We start from the raw sequence: 20,541 nt of genomic DNA, 5'->3' as shown, positions 1-20,541 counted from the left end.
AACAAAACAAGATAAATACATTAATTAAAAGTATTTCATGTTTTCTCTAAATAAAGAACGGAATACTATCTATTACTGTTTTGAGGTACGTGTCCGAAAATGGAACCCCATGGAAGCTCCCCTCTCTGCAGCTTTACCTTGTACACATCTCCATAGGTCCCACTTCCTATCCTCTGGATCAGCTCGAAATCCTCCTGCGGGTTCCGCCGGGACAGGTCCACGCTGGAGTTCATCATGTCCTCTGCCGACTACGGCGCCGATCGAGCACGGTGAATGCACCCCGACGAAGAAGGAAAACGGATATTTTAGGAAAAACATACGGTGTCAAAAAATCTCTGCCCGAATCCAGTGAGAAGATCCAACATGGCTTCCTGCGCGCGCACTGCGCATGCGCGATGGAGAAAACTTGTTTTCCAGGGATGAGTTTTGAGTGTGCAATTGCACTTTATTCAACAGGGCTTATTAAACTGTAAAATTGTATGAAATACATATCATTTTTATCATATGATTGAAATTCAGATTTTATATAAGATTGAAAAAAAAACTTTTTTGTGAGCTCAAAAATATCAGCAGTGGACTTTATTATGATGGGGTCAAGTGGGGAAAAAGAAGAAAGAACATCAAAGACGTTTTTAAATTTTGGTTTTTGAGGATAAAATCAATTAATCTGACCTCATAGTGTAAGAATACACTGAAAAAACAACATCTCACCAAGTATTTTTGCCTGTTTTTTGAAGTTTAAACATCTTACGACACATAAGAGAAAACTAAATTATGGGCAACTTTTTAGTAAAATGTAGATTTGTTTTCAGGCAATAAATCTTGAATAAATTGTTTGCCTCTACGTTGATATCCCAGCATTCCTTTGCTTACTCTCTCCTGCTTACCCCAACCTAGCAATAGGGTAGCAAAAAAAAAAAAAAACTGCGTGCAATAACGGATCTATCCAGATCTACAATTTAGGGCCAGATTCCAGCTCAGACAAGGAAAATGAAGACGTTAATGGATCTATGTTTCTACAAGTGAAGGATTTAGAATTAGGGTGGAGCAAGGAGACTTTGGCGTGCCCATGGCAGCTGCTGCATCAAAAACCTGAGCTTTTTTACACTGGTCGTTTTTATGTGCTTCAGATACAATACAAGTTGAATAAAGAAATAATCAGAGTCTTAATTTTCAATCTTAATTTTCCTCATCTATGTCCTCCATCATCAGAACAATGAATGAATGAATGCAATGGTTTCTTTCAAGCAATCAGGTCATAATACATACATAACATATCACTTAATAAATCACAAGTAGATCGCTTGAAAGGGAGTGGAAGGAAGCAAATTTATATAATCCCACCCAACTCGACCATACCATTTTCTATACATGAATTATCAATATCCTGTTCAGGATACAATGCTACAAGAAGATGTTAAAAACACCAAAGACATAATTTTCATTGGAGTGGGTCTTTAGAAGCATGAATAAAAGCAAAACAGAGGCCATGGTGAGAGGTGCAGCTTCATCTACATTTTATTAGTATTTGAAAAAGAAACAAAAAATATAGTATCTCATTGCATAAAACACATTTTTACTTGAAAATATATTTTTAGACACCAGATGTAGGTTCAAAACATTCTCTTCTCTACATGTAATGTGTCCTTGGTGATTCAGTCAGTTTGCTCCACACAGCAGACATGTTCATGATCATCATGATGAGCACCCTTACTGGAGGCTCCACCAACATCATATTTTGATATATTTATGAATCAGTCCGTCAATTGCTCCTAAGCTGACTCTGAACGTCACCTGGTGCTTCAGAGAAGACCAGCGGGGACACGGGCGTTGCTGAAGATCAGCGGCTGGCCGTCTGTCCTGTCTGCATAGCTGCTGGTCTGACAGAGAGCTGGATGAAAGGCAGACCGCTGCCACAGTTTGAGGCTTTGCTTTCTGATCCAATGCCGGCTCAGCAGGTTCTTGTGGTTCTTGTGTCAGGAGTTTCTTTAGGAGACATGACAACTGAGGGCTCAGGAGGACAACGAGGATCCCTCCAGGACATAGGATTCTTAAAAAAATAATAAAAATAATAATAAACAAACATTCACAATAAATGTATTTTGGTTAACAAATTAGAAAGTTAATTTTCTGTTTTTCTTGTACGGTAACAAACCTTTCCATTTCACAAAGGATGAGTGGCAGGTCGGCAGCCATGTTGGTGCCCCTGCCAAACTTCTTCCCGAACGGAAGATCACAGATCACGGCGTCCACACTGCCGCTGGGCAGAGGCAGCGCTAATCACACAGATAGGATTTAAGCAACACTCATTCCTCTGGGTTTTTATATTCTCCAACAAATGTATAAAAGCTCCATCCATTTATTCTGCCAATCCTTTTAGGAGAATCAGTAAAACATTTTGATGGACAGTTAAAAAATTCTATCCCGCCACGTTTTCATATCTTTAACCCAAAAATCAGCAGCAATATGGGTGCATGTGGCTAAGGCCTCATCTGTTTGTGTTTGTGAGGTGAAACTGTGATTCATGACGGGAATCTCCATGATGGAGAAGAACAACTGTGGGGCGGATAAATATGCATTAAAATTGTCATGTCTTTGCATCAAAGTAATCTTTCCAAATTTCCATAGCAACTAAAACATTTGGATGCCTTCAGCTTGAAACAGGCCTCACCATCTACAGCTTTGTGCAGCTGAGTGCAGAATTTCAGGTTTTGATTTTAAATTGTTAATCCTCCGGTTTCCAATTTAAGAAAAATTGTTTCCAGGTTTTCAACTTTAGCAATTGCTGGCTTGAGAATTAGGAGACTTTAGTAGAAAAAGTCCAGTGTGATGAGCTTCCTAAAGTTTAAATTGTCTTCTTTGTGACTTCATCATTTGAGTAAAAATGTCTCTCTCCAAATAAACAAAACCTAAGTTAAATTTTTCTAAGTTTTCATACAGTAGAAATGACTGATCATTCTTGTTATGAAACAAAAACTAACATTTGATTAACTTAGAAACAAGATTTCTTGTTTATATTTTTTATTTATGTTTCTACAGCTTTAACATTTAGGATACACAATTTTATTTATTTTATTTTTTTTTTTGAAAAATGTAGAAAAAGTAATAATCTTATAGTTAGAAATTGGTTATTTGTCTTAACTCAAGGGTGGGCAAACTACGGCCCGAGGGGCACATGCGGTCCGTCAAACCCTTGAATCTAACCCACCAAAATGGAATAAATGATATTAATAATTAGGGATGTAAAAGATATTAGATACGTATTGAAAAATCGATCGAGCAGTAGGAGTAACAGCACTATTTGTCAGGGATGTAAAACATTGATACATATTGAAAATCAATCGAGAACTGCAGTATCGTTGGAAAACCACAGATATGAACAATATTATGTTGGTTTAAAGGTATACAATCAATCAAGATGCAAATAATCAATTTCTGTCAAACTGCAGTTTCAATTTCTGTTTTTCTGCTACCCTCTTTGTTTTTTTGGGTACATGCGATGCAAACAAGAAGACATCCAATCATTAGCTTGCTTCTTCTAAGTCAATACCTGAATACATTTCTTTGTCAAATGCCACACATTATTATTCATAGCTTGAAATCCCATATGAATAAAAAATTATCTAGATTTTAGCGTGTTTGGTAAAAGAATGAAACTGTACCGTATCGCCGAAAAGTGAATTAAATCGTTTATGTATCGATTTGTGGACCATGTATCGAGATGCATAGAGAATCTTGTGAGAGGGAAAGATACACACCACTATTAATAATCCTTTATGATTTTTTATTCTACCTGTAATTCTCTACGCATAGATGGTGGATTTGTTGTTTTCCCTGATATTCGTGTTTATTTGCCATGTCACAGTCATCTTTAAGATAATTAAAACACCACATGAACGCAGCATTTCTATAAGTTTGCATTTGTTTCTGAGGGACATCAACCTGTTGGAGCAATTGCTGCTAAAATGAGAATAAAAGCCAACATTTTTAAATAAAAACTCCAAAATGTTCTGTTTTCATATCAATTTTCAATCAAAATTAAAGCCTATTTTCATCCAGATTTCATGTTATTTCTTTTATGAAGTGGATTACCAAAAATAGTCCGTAAATCTCCTTTTATTCCGGCCATTCTGTCCAGTTTTCAAACCTTTTGTGGCCCATGTGTCAAAAAGTTTGCCCAGGTCTAAGAATTTTGTGGACAAAAGGTTCAGAGAAATGTTTTGATGTGATCAGATTTGCTTAATTTTTAGTTTAAATTAGTGTTGGTCATCAAAACCATCTAATATCTCACATACAATATTTAAAATATTCTTTAATGACTAATCAAAGATCAGCTTTTTTTTAAATCTGTAGATTAAAGCAGTAAACTCAGAAGTCATGACATATGAATCAGGTTATCCCTATTGGTCCTTTTTTAAAATGTTTCTTACCCACAGTCGAGGCTTTCAGCAGCTGTATTCTCTGTCCCAGATCTGCAAATGCAACGTTCTCATTGGCCCTCTGCAGCTGTCCATCATCGATGTCCACACCCAGAAAACAGGCATCCTGGAGATCACAGGCTATATCTGAATTCATTTACTACTCTCTTACCCCTAAAAAACAATATAGTGCGAGACTATCCAGTCCCCTGGATTTGAACACAATTGGGACGCCATACTCACAACTTTTTTTAAAGACAGAATATGACGTCACCTATTTGCTAAAGTAAAAACATAATAAATAGGAAAATTTCACAAAGAATATCAATGAGTCCACTGTGCTCTCATGAAATATGGGATGATTTATAAGAAATAATTTTTGTTTTCATATGACAAATTGTTCAATGCATTGTGCCCTATATTCACTAGTTGAGTGAGCATCAATGCAGACTAGATTTTTCCTTAGACTTCTGGGAAATTTCCAGGGCTCTGGATTTTGGAATTGTAGATTCAGACACTCTGACAAAATGGCAAACGCCTAATATAATGCTTTAAGTAGTGAGGGAATTTGGACACAACCACAGAGTCCATCAGGTTAACAGTCCCACTTGTTAGCATATCAAACACATTTCTTACACAGCATCCCATTTTACAAGGTTTTAAAACTTAAAATGACAATCAATTAGAACACTTTTACGCTTGAAGGCTTTGCTTTCTTCCACTGATGGAGCTGAAACAAACAGTGATAGCTGCTAAAGTCTAAACTGAATGCTAGCTTGTCCAATTAACCATCAGTGGCATAAAAATACACTATTTAAAAAATCATGTCATGTGATTACCAGATTTTTTTTTAATCATGTCTCTCACAGTGGACATGCACCTAGAATGAACATTTAATTGTTTCATAGTAAAGTAAAACACTGTAACTGTTGTCAAAGATCTATAAAACAAAGTAAATCATGATATGTTTCAAACCCAAAATGTTAAAGGAAAAGTGAACTCTGCTAAACTTGAGAGAAGACTTTCATAAGCAGATCTGGACTCTGACCTGGTGTTCCTGCGCTGCTTCAATCAGAATGGTTCCCACGCCGCACATCGGATCGACCACGCAGAACCCCGGCTGAAAAACAGAAGGAGCTACACATCATCGCATGCTCATTTATTTTTTGTCATTCAGCTGGGAGTCTCCACAACCAATCATCAATCTTAGTCTATCCTCTGCATCGTCCTCATGCACACCAACAAACCTCATACTGTCCACACCAACTTAAAAAAACTTCTCTATGGTCTTCCTTTAGGCCTCTTTAGATAAAAAAACAACACTTTGCTGTGTTCTACCTGTATGTGAGCCAGTGATGCCATCGCCCAGGCGACAGTGGACCTCAGTCCTGTTGTTTTAATGTAGCTGCGGTTGGCCAAAGGTAACCTGCAGGGGAGGCGACAGCACCCATCATTTTTTTTAGTATTTATCAGTTTGCAGTTCTGGGAAAAAGTGTGCAGCACCAGTTCATTCTTTTTTTGCCTCCAAGGAACCATTGTTCTTGTAAAGTGTCCCACAGGACACTTATGGTTTCTTGAAAACATTTGATTTAGCTTGCCTTCTAGTTAGGATTCGAGTAGCAATCAGCAGGTTAATTTATGCTAAATACTCCCTCTTAAGTGAATGTTAATGTAGCAAAGTCAAGCAAGGTTTTAAATACTTCTGTGTGTTTTACATAAAGTCTTTACATTTTTTTCCACTGTTCAGACTGTTCTGGTATAAAAACATCCCAGCTCTCTGAAGAGAAAACTGCTTAAACTTTTGATTTTTCTTACTTTCATAAGTTTTAATTAATAAACTGTTTATTTTCACATGGTACAAGATTCACATTCTTCAAAAACTATCCTATTTGAAAGCTTTGCACTTCAGAAAACTTAAGCTTAAAAGATCATTCAAAGCTTTATAAATTAAGCAGATTTTGGTTCTTTGGTTCTTTTAATTTTTGTCTGATTTAATCAACTAACTAAGATGATTATTCAAGGATATTTAACTTTTATTTAAGCATTAGGTTCAAGTGTTTATACCTTCGTTTCCTTTTTTGGACATTTTTAGATTTTTAAAATTTAAAGCTAAAACAATGTTTAATTCAAATTTTTATAAAGTACTTCAGACAATACATTTTCGTTTGTGGTTGAGCAAATTTCATCAATCACCTCTCAAACGTGTATTTTGTTTGATTGATAATTTGCTTTATTGGTTTATTTTATAAAAAACATTTTCAATAAAAATAATAATTATTACAAATAATCGTATATTTAATAAAACTACAAAAAAATAGACACATTTTACATATTAAGTTATACATTGACACGTAAATAAGCAAAGATGATGAATTAATTTTTTTTACATATTTCTGGAACCTGAATGTATGTATAGTAGATTGTATTTAATTGTTTTTTGACTGTTGCACAAATTAGATTAATTTTTTAAAGAATCACAAGAATCATTTCTCCACTTGCATTAAATCTTTGCTGGTCCCACATAAAAAGTTGACATTACACTTCAAACATGGTCCTCAAAATTAAAAATCAAAGTATGTCTCTACAAAGTCGGAAATCCAAACCTGGTCAGAGGAATTCCCAGCAGACAGTAGTCATCACTCAAGTGGAGACTGACCTGCAGACAGAAACCAAAGCCAATGATGACATGAGGTCGGATATGATGAGGAGAAAACCAGAACATCTACCAACAGCTCATTGGAAATGGAAATATGCCAGAAATAACAGCGTGACCTCCAGTAAAGGATTCTTCAGGTCAGCCTTCCAGCCCATCAGTTTGCTCACAGCAGGTCCCATCATTTTGCTCACCTCCTGAATCACAAACATCGTAAGTATGACTCGTCTACAAAGTGCAAAGCAGAGACTGTGAATGAGGGTCAGGCGGCAGTGTTCAGCACCTGTGAGCTGAAGCTTCTGGAAACAGATCCGCTGCATTTGCAGCTGATTCTGAAGGTGACTATGAAACAAACACACAGATTAAGATTGCTACTTCAGAAAAAAATAGACACAGTAAAAGAATGAGACCCTCCTCACCATTTTCCACACTTTCTGAGGTCCCATCATCTCCGGTGTGAAGGATTTTGCTGCTGAAGCTATTAGACTCCCTCTTCATCTCTGCATCTCCATCCTCCACCCTCATCCTTTTCTTCTCCGATGGCTTCTCTTCATGTTGTTCTTCACTCTCTGGTTCCCTCAGCTCAGATCTGTGTTTCCTTGACCCTGCAAAGTCTTCACTCTCTCCCCTCTCCTGACTCCACCTTGTTCCTCCCAGGTCTCTGGTGGCTGAAAGCTCCCTCTGCAGGCAGCTCCATGTCACTGCAGCGCTGATCCACTGATCCCGGTTTCCCAACAGTCTGGACTGCAGCAAAAAAGCAGCCTCTGCTGGGAACATTATACTGAAATGTTGGTATAGAAGGGTTCAATAAACAATTATACATTTTATTTTAGAGATATGAGGGTGCAATTGTATAATATCTTTGTTTAAGCATACATGTTAAAAATGAGACAGCAGCTGATTTGTAAAGCTCTTGTGCAGCAGCAGTGTTAAAACTAGAGATCAAGCAAATCTCTTTCCCCACAATTTGGTTACAATCTTAATTTCTGGGTCACATTTTTTTTTCTTTCATATGATTTGTGTTTTACAAAACAACAAAAAAATAGTTTAATACTTTTTAAATTTTCTAATAAGCAAGCAGAGAAACGTTTCAGTTGGCTCATGCTACGCCTAGTGTAATATAATAAAACAATAAATAGTAAATCCCTTATATCCCACTCTGATTAACTTTTGATCCATTTTTTTACATATGTCCTCCATCATTAGAGAAATGCTCCAAGCTCATATTAAAACACCAGAAACACAATTTAGCACAACATGACTTTGACACTTTCAACATAGACATACTAATATGCAGAAGGAATGCAGCAATCAACTTTTTCCCACAATTTGGTTCAATGGTGTAACAAGCAGTTCGGTTTTAAAGCGAGAATTGTAGCTTTCCTAGTTTTACTATAGAGCCAGCTCCATTGTGATCTTTAGCTGAATGAAGTACTTCAGCACAGGTGTGTCTGTCGGGCTGGTACCTCTGCTGCAGCGGGTCGGCATCCTGAGAGGTGAGTCCTTCTTTAAAAGAAGGAAGAGTCTTTCTGCTGCCTTCAGGCCCGTTATTCTATGGATTGCTGCAGAGGAGCTGAACAAGACTTTTCCGTGAAGCTGACACACCTGGATTAAAAAAAAAAAAGACATTTAACTTAAAGAATTATTTGGCTTTAACTTACATAAAAACAGTTGTTTCAGTTTACCTTTTAAATAACCAGGCATTCTTCTCATAATGGGGGATTCACGTTAAGCTGGATAAGACTCTATATTGAAATGATGACTTAAAATATCATACCTAAAATACGGTATTAGAAATGAATTGAATGTTAACGACCATAACTTAAAATAAATAAATAAAGTTTTTTTGGCAATACCTGGAAACTGCTACAAGTAAAATTAAAATACTAAACACATTTGGTTAAAATACTCTTGGACATGTTTTTCTCATAAAACGTTATTGAGGTTTCTTTTTATGTAAAAACAAACTTACATCTTCAGCTAAGAGCTTCTTCTTCACCTCCTCCGTCAGAAAAGTCTCCATTCCATTTCCGGCGGTACAGAAGAACCGAACAGAACTTCCAGTGCGGCTCGGTTCCACCATAATGGATTTCTCTTAAAATCAAATCTGTAAAATTTAACTTTAAATATAACATCTTGACAGTCAATGGATTAAAACAGGCGCCATATTTGATTTCTCTGTTGACACCGGAAATGGTGTTGACTTCCGCTTAACAAGGGGACTATTTCCGTTAAATCTCGACTTGAAAAATAAAGAAAACCAATAGTTTATTTAAAGTAATAAAATACTATTTTAAACAAATATTGTCCAAAACAAATTAATAACTAAAAACATATTTTTCTGGGGTTGATTCCAAATGTTCAGGTTGTTATCCCCAAAAAATCCAGCAGAGGGCTCCCGTTTAAAAACACTGAAGGCTGTGAAATTATTATGGTTTAGATGAGAAGTTGACCCAGCCTTTTTAAGCGTTTTATCTTGCTTTTAAACCTAAGTTAAAGCATCTCTTTTCTGGTATTTTTGTTTGAAAAGCTGTGTTTCCTGTAATTTTAAAACTGAATTACTGTTTTGTTCCTTTTTTTAGTTAAACGCTCGTGTTCTCTTATGGGGTCCAGATGACCCCACCCTTATGTGTGATCCCTCCCATCACAAAGGTGGACAAAGGTGGAAAGGATTTTATGTCTACCATCAACACCAGTGAAGATAACAAATCCTTGAAAAGAAAAAAAAGTTCAGCACATGAGGTCCGGATGACCCCACTTTTAATGTAAACATGCCTATAGGATGGCAGAAGGGTTACTTAGTCTTAATAATTCTTGAGGCTGCCAAATCTATTTTTGTTTGTAAAGCATCTGGAATTGCTTCTTTTCAAACAAAGCTGCTTAACCTTGTTTCTATTCATTTTTCGATCAAGTTAATTCTTTGAAATTGGTCATACTCTTGAGCATGCAGAGTTTGTTCTTCCCATTTGAGCCATCTGCTGTTTTGAGGCACACTCAGGAAAATAGCCACAGACCTCAGTGAACCGAATGACCTGTAAACAAAAACAAGGCAGTTCCTACATTAGCCCTATTTGGGATGTTGACGCCTGAATTAAGCTGTGTAAAAAAGCAGCCTGTGCTAGTCCTTTGAAAACATTATTGACAACATCTTTGCTACACCATGCTTCTGACGACATTTCTGGATGTTTTCATCATCCACACATTCTCTGATTTTGTTGTTTTTTCTCCTCCAAAAATTATTCTTACCATAAACTCATATTGGTTATTTTCCTTTTTTGGTCTGTCTACACACTGAAGTGAAACACAGCAGAGTTGATCTGCAAGGAGACAGAAAACCCTGTTCTCAGGAGGACCAGAGTTCCTTTGAGTTTTCAAACCTTACTGCTGACCTGCAGTCAAACTCAGACACACAAGCATGAGGATCAAATCTGTCGATGGGAATTTAAAGAGTTTGGACATTATCTGATGTGAAGAGATTGCTTTATTAGCTTTTTACAGTACAGTTCTATTCACAGGAAACCAAGCCTTTTTAATGTATCTGTGAGAAGAGGCGGGAAGATATCCCAAAAATTGTACTCAAGTAGAAGTATCATTACTTTGAAAAATATTATTCCAGTAAAAATACAAAGTGGACACCCAAATACTTACTAAAAGGGAAAAAAGTAATTGGTGAGCGAATGTCTCAAGTACAGTTTTATTTTAAAAATTTTTTGCAGGTCTTGTAGATGTTCTCCACTTATTTTATCGTGAATCCCTAAAATAAATGGTACAAAAGTTAAAAAGAAGCTCAGCAGTTACATACAGTTGTAAATGAGTAGTGGTTTATTCTCACATGTCTACCTCAGTAAAAGTAAAAAGTATGATGCAGAAAAAATACTTAGAAGAGTACAATTTTAATTGAAACTTACTCGAGTAAATGTAACTGAGTAAAAGTAACTCATTATTATTCCCCTATGTCTGTGACAGTATTTATGATTTCAGTTATAAACTGAAGTGAAGTTTCCACAAAAGTGTTGACAGGTTTATGTAGCTGCCAAGTTAGAAAACTACAGTGGCACCGAAGAGCAAATTCCTTTTTTAATTGTGGTGATTTCTAATATGTATTAGCGTTGAGTGCTTTGTTGGTATGATTTGGACTTCAGGGCCACCGTAGAAAGCAGAACAAAACTGGAATTTGAAACAAGCTGAGTTTAAAAAAGTCCCTTTCAGTTGATATTTGGAGGCTGATTGTAGAGATGTTTTTTTTTCTTGACCTCTGACGTTGTTGCTTCTGCCACAGAACTTTGACTGAGTCTTAGCAGCACAAAACAGTCTTTAGATCAAAGCAAATATGTAGATGTGTGACCTCTGTGAGTAAGTGGTACATTTTTTTTCTCCTGGAATATCAAAAAGTTTTTTAATTTTGCTTCTCCTTTGCCATCCTTTTTAAAACCTGAACTGAATAAACTCCAAATCTATCAGAGGGCGCCTGGCAGACATTTCCTCTCCCTCTACTGGCAGTACTTCTGGTAGTCCATTTTGGCTCCCAGTCTGGTTCCAGCCAGATGTTTGTTGAAGGCCTCATCCATCTCTCGGCTCTGTTCTGGAGTAAAATGGTTTTTCCAGTCCCCGACCTCACCTGTGGAGGCACAAATAAATGATCAACAGCTTCCAAACTAAACTTTGGGTGTGTGTCTGAGAGTGCATAGGTGCTTTAAGTTTGTTAATTTAAACCAACTATTTGGTTACTCAATAATCAACTCTTTGAATTATTTAACCAAATTCTTCTTCAAAAACTATCAGATTGAAACCGATTCAATGTCTAATCACCTTTTCTAAAGATGACGTTTCCTATGTTGCCATGGGATTGGCCGGAGTTTTCTTTCATGGAGCTGAAAGTGCTCTTTTCAGCGATTTGTTGGACCTGAGCCTCCGTCAGATTGAAGCCAAAGAAGTTGGAGATTTGATGCACACCTGCCTTCAGGTCCTGTGGGAGAAGATAAACAAACAATTCTGCTGAAGTTCAGCCACAAACATGTTGGTCTGTGCTCACTCTACACAAATGGTCCTCTTAAAAATCAGTCAAAAATTCTTAAAATTTGAAAGTTCCCTTTAAATAAAAGAAAGTTGGCAAATAGGGTAAGAAAATGGTTTTTACAAAAAATTCTTATTTGAAGGGAAATCAATCCAGTCACTGAAACATGTTTTCTCAAACTAAGATCATTTTGCCATCTTGCAAGTCAGAAGATAAGACAATTTCTCATGAAACGAGAGTTCTTTTAGTGTCTTAAGATTCAGCTTCTGCAGTGCAAACAAAGTTACAGATTTTAACTTCTGTAAATAATTGGCACAAACACAAATGTAGTGTGATGCAGAGGTGATGAAAAATTATTTGGTGCATCGGGCTAAAGGAGGGAGGGAGGGCCCCCCCCCCTCCCCTTGACCCAGAATCTATTATTTTTTTAGAACTAATTCTAACAAAAAAAGAACATTTTTAAATCTGAACACTATAGCACCTTTAATGAAAGATCACAATTAGGAAGTTAAAATAAAAAATAACAATAAAAATAAAAATAGAGAAAAGAAAAAAAAATAACGACCAAACCCCTTTTCAGTTCCATCATAAAATAACTAGTGAATAAAAAACTTAAACATTTAATCAAATTTAAAAGAAGTTTAACCAAAATAAAAAAAATATATATATTTTTTTATTGGAAAAAAAAGCTTCATCCAAATGTTTCTTTGTTGCATGTCAAGCATAAATTATGATGGAAAATGATTCAAAATGTATTTTTCCTTAATTTTTAAAAGATAATAAATGTGCTAAAATAAGGCAAAGGTGAACATAAATAAATAAGAAAGTTATTTACCTGTTTTAAGTCTTCATAGGTGACAATCATAACATTAGGATCGTCCATTTTTTTGTCCCAGGCCAAAGCGTGGTCGAAGTATGAACCCCAGGAAACTGCAGAAATGCACAGAACCAACAGTCCTCAGTCCAGAATAAAACAAGATAAAAGTGCTGGTTTTCTAAATAGTAGATGGTGGGATAACTCAAAATATTTCTACTGTATTTAGAGAGAGTCAGCATTAAGGACCAAACCCAAGAAATATAAAATTAAATCAATATTTTCAGAAATGTCCAAAAATGCAAGTGTGTCTAAATCTGTATCAAAAGTGTAGGTTTGGTCGGAATCTGAGAAAGAAAATATTATAAGCACAGTGTTGACCTCAAGGTGAGACAACTTTACACATACCAAAATAACTATTTTTCCTTTTTTAGACTATTTTATTAATATGTTATACAAAGTCCCACTCAAATCATCTTTTGGTCTATTGTAAAATACTTTCCAGTGGTATTTTCATTATGATTGTGCCTATATTAGCCAAGTTTTAATAAAAATTGTTTTCCAGGACATATTCTGAGCAGCAGGAGTTCATCAAGTTTGTCTCTGAGTTGTGGGCAAGACTGTTACCGTGGAGTAAGCCTGCGATCATATCACACAATCCCTTTTTCAACACTCTCTGCAGCAGAATGGAGCAGAGCAAGGAGCTTGTGGCCAACACATGGCAATCTGTATGTAGCAATTACAACCTTTTTAAAACAGCATTTTTTTCCTCTGCTTCTGATTCTCAACGATTTGAATAAAGAAATATTCAGAAATGCAATTTTAAGCCCTAATTTTTTGTTTTGTATGTTCTCCATCACAAGGGAAATGCTGCAAGAACATACTATAAACACCAAAAACACAATTTTATCACAATGGGTCCTTAAATCGAACAGCTACTATTCTGGATTTTTTCAAAAGTTCCATTAGTTGTACTTAAGTTGTCGATTTTTATATCAACCAGACAAAAATCTTTAGTTACCTAAATCTCGATTACTAGAAATTACCGGTAGTTAAACGCTTAAAAGACATATTTTATCTTAGCAAAATTGAGTTTGAACTATTTTATTGTGCATTTATGTTTATCTTTTAAAAAAGTAGAACCAGATTCGTCCAACTTTTTAGCTGCAACTCTCCTGAGTCAGCTTCTATTGTTTATTAGCGGCTATAAACACAGTAAAGCTCAACTTTATTAACCTCAGACTGAAACAACAAAGGGCAAATGCAAAAAAGTTCAACAAGCAAACAGACTCTGGGTTATTAAGATTGACCAATAAAATCACTTTAGAAATAATAGAGCAAAAACACAAGTAGCTTAACTCAGCTTGTGTTTTAACTATGATACTCTTTATACTTTAAAATATGATCAGAGTACAATTTAGTTTTTAAATATTGAAAGAAGAAAAAAAAACAAGCCATCTCACAATTTCACATCTATAACAATTAAATACTGACTTATTTAATACATAACATATGAATAATTGACTATTTTATTTAGGTTAGGCAAGTTTTCATAAAACCTTCACAAAAAAGCCCCAAAACATGAAATGAAAATCATTTCAAAGATACTTTAACTTAAAGTCTTTGTCATTCTGTTTAATGTTAGTAGACACAGGTATTCAACTTTGTTGTCCCAATGCTATGAGAACATAAAAAACAATCTTATATATTTGAAATGGATCCATTTATGAACAAATGATCCTTGCCTGTTACAGTCTCTTCATGAGAGCCGAATGTGTAATTTTCACTCACCTTCTCCCTTCATGAACTGGGAGAAGAAAGAATCCCAGGACTCCACAGTTGGTAGGACTGGGTTGTTGTTGCAGAAATGATAATAAGAAACGAGAGTGTCCTTGGGGTTTCTAAAGATCACCATCATCTATGCATTGAAGAAGATACAAATTAAGAAAAAGGGAAGAGAAGCAGTTAATAATTAAAAGCAGTTTGCAAGGTTTTATTCAAATGTGCATCTCTGAAGTAGATGATTTGTCCTTCGGTGTATGTGAACGAAATTTTGTTTAACCAGTTTCAAGAAACTTTTTTTACATTTTTGCCTGCTTTTTGTTAATGTATCTTTTTTAAACAATTCACCTCTGTCTGCTGTTATTTTATTTAGAAATTAATGTTCAAGTACAACCGTATACCTCACAATCATTTAATACTAATCATGTATTTGATATCATGTACATGTGATGAAACCTTAATGCTTGATGGATAATCTAAACTTACCTTTGTTTTCTTTTCATAGAAGGAGGGGGGGATGTTGTCGGGGAAAAGGTGAGTCCCTAAAAACCTTGGAGAGGGCGACTCCTCTACTGCCTGAGTGCAAATAAAACAGGGATGTTTTAGTTTTGTGAGTTTTTCACCATTTATTTAGTTAGAGCAAAAGGGATGCTATGGTTGCCATGGTTTTTTCTTTTATTTATTTTTTTTATCTTATACAGAATAATTAGAAAATCAGTACACTGCATGTGTGATACACAGAATGTTTTGAGATTTTAATTTTGAATATACAAGTGTCCCAAGGGTGATGTTATGCTTATCCGCCAGCAGGTGGTGTTTAGTTCTGTGAGATGTTACTGAGACCTTAGCAGCTCTCTGCTTCAGTATGGCTGAAGCACAGCAAAGAGGAACATCGCTGTCGTCTGGTCTCATTATTCCCTTGTGTTTTACAGGGAGCAGATGACCTGTTTCACAGTCACAAAACCTTGGTCTGTGTCACATAATCTCACTTATAAATGGACTTTTACTCCAAAATAATTGCTAAGAATTGTATTCCTAAAAGTATTTATTATCCTAAAATAACTTTTGATCCATAGAACTGGAATAAATGTCCTCACAACAGATGTCCTCAAGATGTACCATTGGGGGTGTTGTCCTCACAATTACACGAGGACAAGAATATACATAAACACACACACATTATGTACCTTCAGAACTTCCGGACCAAAAAACTCAATTAGGGGTGGTGTTTTCCTCTCAGTTTTATCTCCTGTGCCCTCTGCCATTATCTTTTTTATAACTCCAACCATCCAGTTGAAACCTGCAAAAAAAAAAAAAAAAAGAAAAAAAAATCACACACAAATACGTACAAATATTTAAAGCAGGAGCACGTCAAAGGTTGCTCAACTTTAGAAAAAGATTGCAAATAAAAAGCATAACAATGAGTCTCTGATTTTTTTTTTTTTCATTTAGCAAATTATTGTTGCCTTTTCGCGTCACTGGAGTTATTATGCTCTTTTTTATTAAATAATGACACCCTCAGTAGGAAAGATATTATCAAGTAATTTGGAAGTTTCTAATCGTTTTACCTTCTATTAGCATGTGTACACACCTCACTGAAAAGGTACTGACCTACAAAGACTCTTTACTGATGACGTTGCAGATCTTCAGGGGTCAAAGTGCAGGGGTTTAAACCATTTTTTGATAGAAAGCATTCATTGTCTTTTTAAGATGTTAGCTATGACAAAAAGCCTCTAAAAAACTAAATTATTATTTTGCATGCCATCCATTTATTGATACTGTTAGATGAGATTTTATTTTTCTTTGTAAAGTACGTTATATTTCTACAAGGTTGCCATGGTTGGCAGAGGGATATGTAAAACAAAAAAAAAGAAGAGAAGGAAGTTGTTTGGTTCCGGGAGTGATATTTGTGCGGTAAAGACGAATAATAAAGATGTGTTTCTTTTCTTTGGTTGTGTCAGGTTAATATTCTTTTTCTTGTATCTAGCTTTAGGCCTCTAGATTATTTCCTCAGATTTAATTTCTATCTTGCTTCCTGTATCAGTAAACATCACAGACTGTTCTCCAGCATCACCAAGGCAAAGGTCGGGTTGATTCTTTATCTCTCTCATAAACTACTACTACATCTGGGCATTTTTATCTATCAATGTTGTGTGTAAGGCAAACTAGCTACCTGTAATTTATCCCATACTGCAAACAAGTCACCTGGCAACAAAACTGCAAATGTGAACCATCTAACTTACAGTTTACATGCATTTGCTAGCACGCCAACTCAGAGTTCATAGAGATGAGATGAGTATGAGACTAGTGAACATGAAGGACGATAACCATCTCAATGGAATTTGCTTCATCTTGATGTGAATGAGCCTCTGAGCTTGAAATAGTCTTCAAGAGTAAACATTTCCATTAAGGACTGAAAAAAAGCCACAATTTAGCATCAAATTTGGTGTCATGGACCAGTGCAAATTGACCCCAAAATAACTTCTAATAAACAAATTCCTCTTGTATGCTTACATTACTGAAGACTGATTTCCAGGTTCTGTAGTGGTGATTTGTTTAAAAGTTGCTGATTAATTAGATCACAGTTCCTTCCTCTCAGACATTTTGTTAATTTTTTTAGAGACTTGTCATGTAGCTCTGTTCTAAAAAATATTGAAGAGATGGTTTTATTATGCTATAAATGTGCACTCACTTTTACCGTTTCTTAATGAAGATACAAGGTAATATTGGCGAGATTGAATTGATCTGTAATTTAAGCATATGGAAGCTTTTCACTTTTGTGTTGATGACATTCTAATGTGTAGCTCGTCATCCTTTTAATTATGATTATTTTGATGAATATTTCTATAATGCTGCAGCACAAAACTTTACTAAAGAAAAGGGTATTGGGAATAGGCAATTCCAGGCCTTGAGGGCCACATTTCTGCATGTTATCCAACATACCCTGTTCTGGTGTATTCCAATTGGCCAGACACACCTGAAGCAGGTAATCAGTCATGAGTAAGGCTCTGATATCTGGAAATCATGTGGACACACTGGCCCTCAAGACCTGGAGTTGCCTATCCTTGTTCTATATTGTAAAAAAGGAACATATTTTGGAAAACCTTCTAGAGATTGCCACTATTTTAGCTCTATTTCAATCCTGAACATTTTGTCATTTGGCTGGATGGCTCAGTTGGTTTACTGTAAGGCAGGAAATAAATAATTCAGATAAAATATGATGGTGTCATCTGCAAATAGTATTATTTTTAATAAGTGTAACACTTTGAAAATATTGTTGATATTAAAGGTGAAATAATTTGGGGTCTAAAACAGAACCCTGAGAGACACCACATACAATGTCCTTTTTTTCACAATAGCCAACATTCTCATCTGACTGTTCGGCCCCGAAAAAGGGTTTGCAGTATTACAAAAACTTGGGAAAGTTCAACAAAAATCGGGGCACATGGCTGTTTTTTGACAGCATATGGGGTGAAGTTACAAACATTTTCAGGAGCTGCACATGTTGGAATGTACATTAAAGTCTCAGTCTCATCATCTTTCGATCTGTTGCAAAAGCGTTCAGCCGTTGTCCGCATTCTTTAGCCCCTCATAAACCCCAACCTAACATTATTGGTGCAACAAAAATGGCGAGCAATAATGGAGCTATCCAGCCGTATGGTTTGGGGTCGGAATCTAGCTCAGATGTGGAAAACAAAGACGTTCATAGATATATTTGTCTGCAAGTAGATGCATCAGAATGGAATGGAGTAGGGTGCTTGTGGCCTGTCCAGAACAACTTTTTTTTGTCTGCTCCTTATTCACAATGATTTGAATAAATAAATACTCAGAAACACAAATTAGCTTAATCTCCTTCAAATTTGTCACAAGAATATGTTAAAAACACAATTTTCATCCAAGTGAAGCTTTAATGCTGCCCCTTTTTTGGTAATAAAGAGTTATATAATTGTTACCTTTACTTCATAAGTCAATTAATTTGGAATCTATTTTCCCTCACAGCTATGACCTGAACCTATGGAGCTAGTGTTGGTTGAATGTGACATAAAACCACCCAATGAATTAGTAATAGCTGTTGTAGTTTATTTGTGCAGGATTTAATCAAACAAACAAAGTACACAAATGAATCAGCCTCTCTTGGGTGTTACTGGAACAAAGGGAGCTGTGTTAGCTGACTAAGCTGGTTATGAAAATGCTTTTTTTTTCTTTTCTGACAACTTTTGTTCTAACTAAACGGTTGGTTGATTCCTCTCATCAACAGATGATGGATGAAAGGAGTAGCTCTGTTTGTAGATACAGGTGTGAAAGGGCAGGAGAATTTTTCATAATGTTCTTTGTAAAAACTGAATTGAAGACTGAGGTCAGACATGCATCAAGTAGGAGAAAGTGCATACCCTCACCTTTAACAAACATGCAGAACCAGAGGGGCAGGTTTCACTCAAACGATAAAGACAATTTATCTTCGGCCCTTATTCTGCTGTCACGCAAAAGCTGCAAGACTGCTGTACAGCAATACCATTCAAGCTGATCATTGTGACACAGCTGCATTTCCACCTGAACCCATTCAAGAGAGACAGTTTGAAGAATCACATAAGAATCCTGCAACAACTGTGTTTGCAGTTTTTTTTTCTCTCTTAATCTGATCAGGAAATGTGGAGACAAATGAGATGTCAGATTATGTAAGGGGTGCTTTTTCTGTTCTTAAAAACTAACTATTTGGATTTCAAAAGAGGTCAAAACATATTTTAAGTTTGACTGCAGATTACTGTTACTCACCACACTTGGGATAAGCCACCAGCATCAAATCATCCTCTCTGGCCTTCAGGTTGTCCAGAGCCCTCATGTTTTCCTCAGGACACATAAGGGTCGGGTATAACACCCCATTGTATCGGTACAACTTTTGCTCTTCACTCATTTCCTTTGCCATCTGGATTCTGGCCTGCATCCTGTTGAAGAGGGGATTGTCGCTCATCCTGAGGAGGGAGTGAAGCTGCACAGAGGAGGAAGGCAATATTTGAAAAACGGCTGTTGTTGGAGTAAAAAGTGCTGGACTGTGGCTGCACTGAAAGCGAACAGGGAGTGCCTGAAAAGACAGAGACGAAGTTCAGAGGGAGGAGGAAGAGGAGGAGCAAGAGGGGGAGGCAGTGGGGACCTCCCACCTCCTCTCTACACACAAACACATGGAGTCTTGACAGGAAACTCCAAATCTAGACTTCCTCAAAAGTGCAGTTCAGAGGAAAATGAACCTTCATTCTCTACAAGATTCCTCAAACTCTGCTATGAACCACAACTCCAATCCTTTGTCAAAATGTGATCTGGAATGTTAATTTGTTCATAGAAAAATACCTTCAAATTATAATAATTTTAAAGGGACCAACCAGGCTGCAAAGGTTTTATACATTGTTTTATACGCTAAGACTCTGTATTGTGGCTTGTGCTTCTCAGATGGAGAAGATCTTGATCATTCATTTTTTCAAAACCTGCTAAATCCCTTTTGGGGTTTTCTGGCTGCTTGAGCCAACCCAGTCACTGTTGGGTGAAGGCGGGGTACACTCGGAACAGTTCACCAGTCTGCTGCAGGACCACACACACACACTTGAACTCACACCTAGGAGCAATTCAGAGTCATCAACTAACTAGCTATGAAGCATGTTTTTAGACTTTGGAAGGAGGCTGAAGTGCCCGGAGAAAACCCACACACACACAGGTACAGTTGGCCCCAGCCACGATTTGAATAAGGGCTCTCTTGCCATGAGGTAAAAGTACTAATACCACCATGCAACCTATCCTGGTGATGTGACTTTTTTTTCTTAATTAAAGACCCATTTCAAAATTAGCTGTGTCAGTAAATGTACTGGCATCT

General features: G+C 36.3%; 3 protein-coding genes across 10 annotated transcripts in view; all 3 read right to left on the bottom strand.

Annotated features, from left to right (window-relative positions):
- Nucleotides 1–395, bottom strand: part of map4k3b (mitogen-activated protein kinase kinase kinase kinase 3b) — a 45,053-nt gene extending 44,658 nt beyond the window's left edge. For all 7 annotated transcript variants that reach the window (XM_024296923.2, XM_024296925.2, XM_024296924.2 and 4 more), the window contains exon 1: nucleotides 138–395. In XM_024296923.2, the coding sequence (XP_024152691.1) occupies nucleotides 138–236 (99 nt within the window). In that variant the 5' untranslated portion in view covers nucleotides 237–395. The remainder of the gene's footprint in view (nucleotides 1–137) is intronic.
- Nucleotides 396–1,493: 1,098 nt separating this feature from the next.
- Nucleotides 1,494–9,280, bottom strand: thumpd2 (THUMP domain containing 2). 2 transcript variants are annotated; one of them, XM_024298068.2, is made up of 11 exons: nucleotides 9,044–9,280; nucleotides 8,538–8,676; nucleotides 7,491–7,835; nucleotides 7,355–7,413; nucleotides 7,191–7,268; nucleotides 7,022–7,074; nucleotides 5,757–5,844; nucleotides 5,467–5,538; nucleotides 4,431–4,545; nucleotides 2,156–2,276; nucleotides 1,494–2,050 (listed from the first exon to the last, which is right to left on the bottom strand). In XM_024298068.2, exons 1-11 carry the CDS (start codon nucleotides 9,152–9,154, stop codon nucleotides 1,732–1,734), a joined length of 1,500 nt encoding a protein of 499 aa, XP_024153836.1. In that variant the 5' UTR covers nucleotides 9,155–9,280; the 3' UTR covers nucleotides 1,494–1,731. The 2 variants fall into 2 exon arrangements, with proteins under 2 accessions (XP_024153836.1, XP_024153835.1); XM_024298067.2 differs by having other exon boundaries at nucleotides 7,491–7,838; nucleotides 9,044–9,279.
- Nucleotides 9,281–10,532: 1,252 nt separating this feature from the next.
- On the bottom strand, nucleotides 10,533–19,774 carry sult6b1 (sulfotransferase family, cytosolic, 6b, member 1). The gene is made up of 7 exons (XM_024298082.2): nucleotides 19,455–19,774; nucleotides 15,869–15,981; nucleotides 15,168–15,257; nucleotides 14,691–14,817; nucleotides 12,921–13,015; nucleotides 11,881–12,037; nucleotides 10,533–11,689 (listed from the first exon to the last, which is right to left on the bottom strand). The coding sequence occupies exons 1-7, from the start codon at nucleotides 19,648–19,650 to the stop codon at nucleotides 11,562–11,564; spliced, it is 906 nt and encodes a 301-aa protein (XP_024153850.1). The 5' UTR covers nucleotides 19,651–19,774; the 3' UTR covers nucleotides 10,533–11,561.
- Nucleotides 19,775–20,541: the final 767 nt, after the last annotated feature.

This window comes from Oryzias melastigma, linkage group LG15 (genome assembly GCF_002922805.2).
Source record: "Oryzias melastigma strain HK-1 linkage group LG15, ASM292280v2, whole genome shotgun sequence".
Taxonomy (NCBI): domain Eukaryota; kingdom Metazoa; phylum Chordata; class Actinopteri; order Beloniformes; family Adrianichthyidae; genus Oryzias; species Oryzias melastigma.
This window is presented reverse-complemented; position numbering and strand designations above follow the sequence as displayed.